Raw genomic sequence first — 10,046 nt, forward strand, 5'->3', positions numbered from 1 at the left:
TAGATAACTGTGGCTTTGCTCTGTACACACACCCCCACAGTTTACCCACAGCTATCCACTGTGGACCCACATAGCTGGCTCAACAAGGAAAAGCCATACAGGGAGATGTGACTAGTGTGGAGAAGATTAATACATGTTTTATGAGGCTCGGTGAAGTTTAAGACAGACTTGTTCGATGGGATTTGAGTTTATTCAAGCGAATGGCACTTTCAGCCTTTTATGGCCTTTTCAGCTCATTGGTCAAGCCGGCGACCTACACGCTGAAAGGCAGCAGGTTTCGCCCTGGACAGTTTCCTGTATCTCCCTGCCTCTCACTTTCTCCCTACTTTACTGTTTACTCTCCACCACTGTCCTGTTCAATAATATAAAAAATAAATAAATAAAAATAGATGTCCTGCACTGCCATCTAGTGGATTTTGGTAATGTTGTCAAAAATAGCAGGATTATTGGTTAGTATCATCGATTTTGGTACTTTTCTTGGTATAGGTAACTAAAGGTTCAAATAAAAAGCCCACATCAGATGTCGATCTAAACATCATTATTGCTTTATTACACTGGCTTCATGTTGGATGCAGTTTTGCCTGTTTATGACATTATTTTTTGTCACTTTCTTGTGATTTTAGTGTCTAAGAATTTGAATGAGAGGCGATCCACTAAGTCAGATATGTCTCCAGTCTCGCTGCGGTCAACTCTGCCCTCCGGAAAAACACAAAACAGGGTGTCACAAGTCCTACAGGTCCAGGTCCCACTGAACCCTCTACGAAAGAAGAGCACTGCCAAGGACATAGCCTCACTTAGTGAGTACATGCCTGTTTTATTTCTCATTAGGCCATGTAATGTAACTTTTTATCATCATGTAGGAACTTTACTTTTCAATAGACTTTTGTGTTTCAAAGATTAATAAGTGACTAGTTTTATGGTTATTGTAAAGTTGCAGTCGTGCACAAAATTCAAAATGATTTCAAACTTGTTTCTGAGAAAACAGTCGGGTTGTCGTCTTATTTATTTAAAGCAAAGACAGAAAGAAATGTCACATTTCTGTGTTCTGTATTATATGAAGTGTAACCAAATCCCTGGTTTGGCGACTTTCGTGACCTTTTATTTTCTCTCTTCTTCAGATTCCAACTCACCTCAGGTGGTTAAGAAACCACCAGTGAACTCGTCAGAGGAGTGGAGCACAAAGAGAACATGTGACGACACAGTTTCCACCATCTCCTCTCTTCACTCGAGCCCCACGGTGTCACCTCAGGGCTCCCCGCGCAAAGGTTTGCAACCAAAACCGTTTCTTGCTTCCTTTTTTTTTTTTTTACCCTGTTTGCTTTTTATCCACTTCAGATAATCTTACTGATTTAAGATATTAGTGTGGTTTGATTAGACTTAACATGCATGAATAATAAATTTTTAATTTGTGTTTTCTGGGTTTCATCTCTTCTATCGTTGCCTTTTTTTAAATAGTGGGAGGTGTGGCAAAGTCCCAGAACTCCAGCCAGATGAACTTGTCGGGATCTTCATCGTCGCTGACCAGCGAAGCTAGCTCAAAGGCCACCGTCAGTCTGCGCAGCTACGGCATAGGTGGGACTCTCCTCCAAAAGAGGATCCTATTGATGACCAAGCAGAGTAGCCAAGAGAGTTGGAGGGAGAGAGAAAAAGAGGAGAAGATGCTGGAAGAGACAGAGGCAGTTCAGAGAGGCTTGTTCCACTCATCAGAGCAAAGGAAAGGGAGATCCAGGCAGCAGAGCAGCCAGGGTGCACAGGCAGATGCAGGGCTAACGTCACTGAGGGTAAGAGGAGGGAGTCCAGCCCCAAAAAGGAAAAGGATTGATGGAGATCATCCTGCGGTCCAAAGTGACTCTCCATACAGTTTTCCAACTCCATTTTCCCAGTCTCCTTTAATGAGACACACACCCCCAGAGTCCCCCATAAGGAGGAGGCTAATGTCACCATTCAGGATACTGAGGAAAAGGAGTCAGTCCAGGGAGAGGCCAGCAGCAGTCAGCCCACACCTGAACAGTAGGGAGGAAACAGCAGAGCATATGTCCTCCTCACCTCAGGATGAGACACGAGGGCAGACAGAGCAGAGAGCCAGGAGATCAGTCAGCCCTAACCCCTTCCTCTGGCTGTGCAGGGACAGAGACTCCAGGAGAAAGACCCTCTAACAGACATCACGTTGAGACAGTTATAGCAAAAACAGTAAAGAGAAGGGACACAGTGGTATTTGAGAGAGACTTTTGTTGTTGTTGATGATTTGCATTTATTAAGAGTCCATCATATTAAAAAAAAAGCATTTTCTTTTTAAAGTACAAGTGTTGCTTGAGAGCTTCAGATCCACCGTGAGTCACAGAGATGTGACGCCTGAGAGTTTTCGCTGTGAATACTTGAAGAAGACGATGCGACACAGATAGGAAAGAGTACATCTGAGGCTGTAACAGCAGATGGAAAAAGCATTTCAGTGTGTTCTCGCAACTCTCCCGACATTTTTTATTCATGGGTTAAAGCTATGAATTATTGCGTTAAAGCTGTTTGGATGTCACCGAGCAGCCGACAGTCATGTTTGTCGCTGTGAAACATTCTTCGTTCCCGAATTTGAATTTTAAAATGATTAAATTTATTCTTCGTTTTTGGTTGACAAGTTGTAGGCTCTGTTTTTGGTATATGGATTTCTTCTGTGGCGTGCAGCATTTTAATTGTAATGTTCATTTAGTTTCCCGACAGTCAGTTTATTTGTTTTTTGTGATATAAAGTTTAAACTATGAACCCACCCCCTCCCACAAGTGTGTGTTTCACAGTCATTTCTACACAATTCATAGTCTCAGTCTACAAATAACACAAACAACAGCCTCACGCTTTCTGATAGTGTTTGTGATTTCGGCGTCACCGAAATTTAAAGTCGTCTCTTCACAGTCGTCTCTTTGTCTTCCTCAGGATGCAGTCACTCACTAAAGAGAGCATCATTTGTGTACAGTGCACATTAACACTGCCGTACTTTGGCTGCAGTAATCGTCATTGCAACCCAGTAAAATGATCTGTATTTGTACCACTGCACTCAGCTTTTGTTTAAAAGTCTCTGTTCAGTTTTAATAAAAATTTAGCTTAACCTCCAAAATGTAAATATCTGAAACGCTCCTCTGTCCAGGTTATGCCCTCCTACCGCCCGGTAAAGCTGACAACCTGTCGGACTCGAGTCACAGCGAGATCTCCTCCCGCTCCAGTATCTGTTCGGTCGACTCTGTGCCTGCTCCTGGGCCTGATGACCGATGTAATAGCAGCAACAGGACCTGTATGACTACTACTGCCACTATTGCTACTACAACGTCTCCTGCAATAGCTACCGCGGTTCCTGAGAGCGCAGCAGGAATGCATTCCCACGTAAATGCTGATTACAGCCAGCCCAGCACAAGGTAATTTGGCTTCAGTTTAGTTTGTCTAATCTGTCTGATTAATTCTTTAGATTACATTTAAGAAGTGCTTTTATTTTGATAGGATAGACTGACAAGATAGTTTTGTTGTTTTGCACTTTGCATAATACAAGGACTGATTATGATTCCTATCGTATACTGACTGGATGTTTGATAAGGCCTAAGTAACACAGGCCTAGAGACCCGTGAGCAACCCCCCTGGCAATCTCTGGTTGCTAGGGAAACATGTATATTCTCCAAGTAGTTGCTGGAGGCTGCTGGTAATGGATAGGTCAAATTGGTTGCAAGGAGCTATACGGTGCACCAAAAAACTTCCTTGTCACTGCTTTGGTGGCTAGCAGGTTGCTAGACAAGATGGCAACTTGTCTGCAAACTACTTGCTGAGCAGTAGTGAAACTTGCGTGAGGTGATTCCCAAACCACAACTCAACGCAAGTAGTTTGCAGGTATTTATAACCACTCACCAAACAGTGTTGAAAACATATTTTTCCTATCAAACTGTGTGTTGCCTGGAATTACAGACGGGTCTCGACGCCTGTGTGACTTGCACGTTGTTCACATTTTGAAGCCTTGGAGTTAGCATTATGGCTATTGCTGTCTCGGTTGTAGTATCTGGGCACAAGACCTAATTCTGGCCAGCTTCATTAGCTGGATGCATCTGTAGATTGTTTGGGTGTTTTGCACAGACACAAAGTAACTCACCAAAGCTGTTAGTACAAATAACCACTCAGCACGCCATCTCATTTGCCAGATAATTACCTTAAAAAGCATCAACACCGCGAACATGGTTAAGAGGTCCAGTTCAGTGACTCCAATTAGCTGATGTGAAGCTGAGGAGTCTTGCACACACCACCTGGTACTCAAACAGCCAATGTGCAATAGATAAAACTTATGGCCTTAATAACATTTAAATGGGTTAAATATAATTTAAAAAGCATGCGCTCGACATTAGTGAGAACAGTAGCTATAGAGATGAGGCTGTGAGTATGTTTATTCCTGTTCAGTGCTGAGAACTTGTACTCTTTACCCCTTGAAAGCCTACAAGGAGCAACACCTGAAGCTCTTAAGTTCTGAACTGAGAGGTTTCTGTCACATTTCAGGACTTATTAAATGAACAAAATGACCGGGCTTGAATCAGACGTTAGTGAGAGTGGTCTCTGCCTCTTCAGCTACTCTTGGAAAACCCAGAAATGGTTGTCAAACCATATTGATTGAGCTATGCAGAGGCGTCAAAACTCACCATTGAAGGTACAGGGGCGGTCGCTAAATGTCATCTTTATGAGGAAAGAGTTAACATGGGAGTCTACGCCCAAGCTGACTCGCTTTTGGAGCCAGCTTTTTGAACAGGAACATTTTGCACCAGGCGACCAAAATGCAAGCAAATATTTTTATAAGGCACGTGTCAGAAACCTCGCCGTTCGACACACACGCACAGACACACGCTGTCTGCTGCCACCTTTTCAGCAAGCTGGATTCCAATAACGTCCTTCCCTCATTAAACAGGAAGCTCTAAAACACAGCGGGTTTTTATTAGCATCCCACATTTACTGACCTCCTCTCTCCTCCTCTTCTCTATTAACAGCGTATCGGTTTCTACGCGGGCGGCTTTTTAATCTGGCCGAGTTAACAACACGGCTTTTTTTTTATTGTCTGCTGTTTGTTTATTATTCCTCCATGATCAGGCCATTGTGTCTCATAAAGAGGAGACTCAATAACCCGTGTCCCCGCTCTGGTAATATATTACCTCGGCAGCCTCGTCGTATAACACGCACCTGTTTTATGAAATATGGCTCGGTTTCATTGAGTGGCTTGTTTTGTCCAGTAAAACAGTGTCAGTGAATGAAAACAAACAAAGTAGGTGAAGAGGAAAAGTTTATGTTTCGCTTTGAGCCAGGCTGCAGGGAAACGTTGTCATATTCTTTGTGATTTTTACGTGTGCAGAATCAAAGCTGATTTTACCGACATCATTATAAAAACAAAGAGTGCGGTTTGTGATCTGTGTAACCTTGAACTTCATCCTTTGTCCATTTGTCTTTCGTGCTGGTGATCTTCTGACCGAGGTGCCCTTCAGCGGTGTTTTATGGTTGATGAACCTCCTTTGTCCTCTCCTGTCGCCCCTCCCTTCTTCCCTCTCGCTTTCTTGTCGCTTCATTTCGGTATGACTTACCTCCACCTTTACCACCACTCAACAGTCCTGCGCAACAGACTATATTTTATTGACTATTTTTACACAGGCCGGTTTTTCTACACTGTAGTCGTGATTGCCACGCAGGCGTTCTGCAAATGCGGTTTGAAATTACAAGTATGCCAAGTTACACATTTATATAAATGTATTTTATTATGTAAAATAAGAGTATTTGAACTGGTAATAGGAGGTGGATAGGTACTGTTATTCACAGGGTCACGAAACATCAATCAGAGCTGGTATTTGTGCTGATTTTCATCTGTGTATTACTCTCGTTCATCTACAGCGGTTCCTCGTCAGCTCGGGGATACCCGACGCGAGCCTCCACCTTCACTTCTTCCATCTCGACAGAGGAGCTGACCCACGACCACACCTCTCTGGACTCGGTGGCCGACAGCGGGCGCGGCAGCTGGACGTCCTGCTCCTCCAACTCCCACGACTCCTTCCAGAGCCTCCCCACCTCCTCCTGCCGGCCCTGGGACCACGGCATCCACGGCCACCCGCTTGCTCTGTCCCACTTCAAGCACACGCAGATGACCCGGCCGATAGCGGAGGCCGAGGCTGCCGGGCCCGTGTGGGCGAGCGACGGCGGTGCCAGGCAGCACTCCAGAGACTCGAGTTCAGACCTGTCCAATCAGTGCCGGCAGAGCTGGGCGTCGTCCGGCTCGCTCTCGGACACCTACGAGGGGAATTACGGGACGATAAAGCGGCGAAACACCTCGGAGCACCCCTCCTCACCAGCCAAAGAGGAAGGAGGGCAAAGCACAGACCCTGCCTACAAAACGGTGACATCAAGCACAGAGAAGGGCCTGATAGGTGAGGGAACAGCTTGCGAGTTTGATTCCCTGTAAACACAGCACAGAGTAGCAGTGGTCAGGAGAAAAAGTTGAGAAAAAGAAGAAAATACGCTCTGCCATCCTAGATTTGCTTGTGAGGTTATAGACTTTGATTTTTTTTCCCCCAAATCTGTCTTGGTGCCAAACCATATTTTGATTTAAGCTCCAGTAAACAGCTTGAATTTGCTGCACTTTGATAAGAATGAGTCCGAGCTCATTCTTATCACTGTTAGCTTTCTATCCTCTCCAGAGTCAATTCCTCTTTTTGGATCTCCTGCTGTGCTAACACGATAGCCATTTACTATCATAAGGATAGCAAAACGTCTTTTTTAAGCAATTTTTAGGACAGATTTTGAGTCGTTGGTGTGGATTTTAATTGACAGCAACTGTGACAATCGATTAATCGTTCTAGTCGGCCACTGTCGCCTGCATCACCTCAAATGTGAGAATTTGCTATTTCTTTTCTTGGCTCACAATAAATATCAGATCATCACGATGGGCATTTTCACTGTTATAAGAACCAAGCGATTAATCGATTGATCTGGGAATAACCGACAAACTAATCAGTGCTGAAGTCAGTTCTCAGTTGCAGTTCCAGTTCTGTCTGTATTCTGCAGCCATCCATCTCATCTGTTGTGTTTTCCTTTTCATTTTTGACACACTGTGGTGCATGTGTAGCTGCCTGTTGTGTTGGTGACATCGCATTGATTTAATTTTCCCATTATTATTTTTTCTTTTGTTTTTACCCTCTGCACACCCTCCCCCCCTCTCCCCGGCGACCTTTTCGCCTCCTCCTCTCACTCCTCATCCCTCGTCCCCCCCCTCTTTTCTTCGGTCCATCCCCACCCTTTTTCTTTTTGATCTCCACCTGCATCCAGTGTATTGTGTCACCTCCCCTGCCAAGGATGAGCGTTACCGAGCTCCCCCTCCCACCCCTCCAGGCTACCAGGGCCTGGCCCTGGGGGACCTCGGCCTCGCAGACGGAGTAATAGGTGGGCCAGGAGGGCACGTCCCCAGGCCTCCTCACCTCAAACCTCCGGACTACAGCGTGGCGTTGCAGAGGAGCAAACTCCTGCAGAGCCCCGGAGCTGCCGGCAGTCTGGCTGAGGCACGCAGGCTGGCGGGTAACCTTCACCTTCAACACCAAGACGCACGGACAGCCGGGTCCACGCCGGGCCACTCCAGACCGCCAAGCATCTGCCACCCGCCACAGGATCTGGCTGACAGTGAGGATGGTAGGAAACTAATCAGAATTGATTCTTTTCTGTAGAAAAGAATTGCAAAGACATCATGTGATAGAGAGATTTTAGGCTACAATGTGAACATGAGGTATATATATTTATCTTCTCTTTTCCAGATGAGCAAGTCTCAGCGGTGTAACGGCACAAACCGACGGACCAAGTCGTGTTGATCCGGCTTTGGACTAAGCCAGTCAGCTGGTTGCCGTCAACTGTCAGAGCACATCGTCCAAGCCCCTCCCAAGGCCCCTTGTGACGTCACCGCAGACCACTCGTGAACCTGGCCAGTCACTCAGGTGACCCCTGTCCAACTCCCGGGACTCACAAGCACCTCTTTTTAAACTCGTTTCAGAAATCAAAAGAAGAAAACAGAGACTTTGGATACTTTTTAAAAACTCTGTACAAAGCAGAAAGGCGCTGTGATGGGATCACGCCGCCGTAGATGGACTTAAAAAAACCCAACAAAATAAAAGAAGGAAAGAGTGACAATAGAGACGTGTCGTGCGACGAAGTCAGCCTCCTCAGAGACGGACCGTGTACCTCCATTTTGCGCTTCAAGTTCACTTTTTGTGTTGTTGTTGATTTTTTTCTTTAAATTAAAATCTTGTACAGTGGTTTAGATTATTTTTTTTGTAAAAGTGTTCATTTTTCTTCTTTAAGTTGCATCTCTGAGCTTTTATGCGAGGATGGTGAGGACAAAAAGGGACGGAAAGTAGTCAGCAGCGTCGTGGACAAACATGAACATGTTTTCTCTTTTTTTGTGGCTCTGCTCATTTTATTTTGACGTTTGCAAGATTGTCGTCCGCTCCAATGGAGATGAATGTGAAACAAAGAGACAAGCTTTGGCACTGATGATATTAATTTACGCATGTGACACCAGATTCCACATGAACAAAGCAAATGCACAAAAAAACCCCCAATAAAAATACACAGAACAGTTGCAGTACTTAAACTTCGACTGCATCAGAGGTCAGAAAAGCCCCTCAGGAGCCCGTTGCCTTTTTCTTTCCCACGCTCCCTCCTTAGGTGGTGACAAATGAGAAATCAAACCCGCGGAACAACGGAAGGCACGTCTGTTCATGTTTAGCGCTTATTGTAGTTTGCTGAGCTTTACAGGGGAAAAAAGACAAACTGCAGATCTCAGGCAGTTCCCCGTGGCTGCGTGTTGCACTCCCCACCGCCAGCCGCTTCTCTTACTGCTTGTTTAGTCTGTCGCGAGGTACTTTAGCGGCATGCTGCCTCCTGGATGTTCTATAAAAACTGTATCATAACTTGATTCTAATGAGCTGAAGAACAAATGACTTGCTGCTTACCGTAGAATAATAAAAATGTGTTGTTATTTAATTGCAGCAGCTATAATAAAATGATAAATTAGCACTGTGTGGCCACACGATTTGCATGCATATATATATATATATATATATATATGCACACACACCAAAATCACGCTGGTGTGCATAAAGACAGTGTTTACACCAGTGCTTACACATTTTGTTTACAGTGTTTATTAGACTAGTTGTCTATTGAATTACAAGCTGAGTGTTAGTGCAAACACTCCAGGTTCGGCCGACCTTGTAAATGTGTTAATAATGCAGCAGGAATATGCAGATGCAGCATAAATTTGGATTATGTGCTCACAGTGTACCTCTTGTCTCTCATCTTTGTTTTTGTTTTTTTGTTCTTTTGTTTTCTTCCTATTTAAAAGCGCGAGTGTCGCAAACAAGTCGGCGAATATTTTAAGGCGTAGCTCGCACCTTCATTCTGTGTCCATAGTGTGTTTTGTAGACTATTTAAAGAGGATGTGCTTGAAAATTGTCTATTTGTATTGAAAACAAGAAGCAAATTTGTACATGCAAACGAAAAATGTTTTGGTTTTCTTCCATTTGTGCTTTGATTTTTTTCCTCCGCAGTTCGGCAGGGGTGTAACTGGAATTAGATGCTCTTCTCCTTCTGCTGTTTGTCGCACGCTCTGTGACGCTTCTTTTGTTTTGCCACACAAAGACTTGAAATGATTGATGCTAATATACATAAACACACACACACACACACGGCATATACATACGAAAGTATACATATATATTTTTTGTTGTTTCTTTGCCATAAATTAATGTTATGATGACAGAAGAGTCGTGTATAAAGGCTATTTTTGAATATTTTGTTATGAGAAATAACACAAGGTGGTGATTGCCCTGTTTTTTCTTCTTTTTCAGCCGGGCAGGAGTCTTTTAAGGAATTTTTATTTTCTCCCCTCTGTTTTTTTTTTTGTTTTGTTTTGTTTTTTGAAGTGCCATTTCTGCTCTTTCAGTTTAATTGCTGCTGTGTTTTGGGATATGGCTGTCTGTGTGTGAGTGTGTGTGTTGTGGAATTATATA

At 44.2% G+C, this 10,046-nt stretch overlaps 1 protein-coding gene across 10 annotated transcripts in view; it reads left to right on the plus strand.

Moving 5' to 3' along the window:
- The window catches only part of rapgef6 (Rap guanine nucleotide exchange factor (GEF) 6), a 155,635-nt gene extending 147,351 nt beyond the window's left edge, over nucleotides 1-8,284 (plus strand). For 9 of the 10 annotated variants that reach the window (XM_026181209.1, XM_026181203.1, XM_026181205.1 and 6 more), the window contains 7 exons: nucleotides 624-797; nucleotides 1,119-1,265; nucleotides 1,456-1,572; nucleotides 3,134-3,398; nucleotides 5,887-6,416; nucleotides 7,315-7,671; nucleotides 7,794-8,284. In XM_026181209.1, the coding sequence (XP_026036994.1) occupies nucleotides 624-797; nucleotides 1,119-1,265; nucleotides 1,456-1,572; nucleotides 3,134-3,398; nucleotides 5,887-6,416; nucleotides 7,315-7,671; nucleotides 7,794-7,816 (1,613 nt within the window). In that variant the 3' untranslated portion in view covers nucleotides 7,817-8,284. The remainder of the gene's footprint in view (nucleotides 1-623; nucleotides 798-1,118; nucleotides 1,266-1,455; nucleotides 1,573-3,133; nucleotides 3,399-5,886; nucleotides 6,417-7,314; nucleotides 7,672-7,793) is intronic. The other variant, XM_026181208.1, reaches the window with a different exon arrangement.
- Nucleotides 8,285-10,046: the final 1,762 nt, after the last annotated feature.

The sequence above is a fragment of the Astatotilapia calliptera genome, chromosome 10, assembly GCF_900246225.1.
Source record: "Astatotilapia calliptera chromosome 10, fAstCal1.2, whole genome shotgun sequence".
In the NCBI taxonomy this organism is placed as follows: domain Eukaryota; kingdom Metazoa; phylum Chordata; class Actinopteri; order Cichliformes; family Cichlidae; genus Astatotilapia; species Astatotilapia calliptera.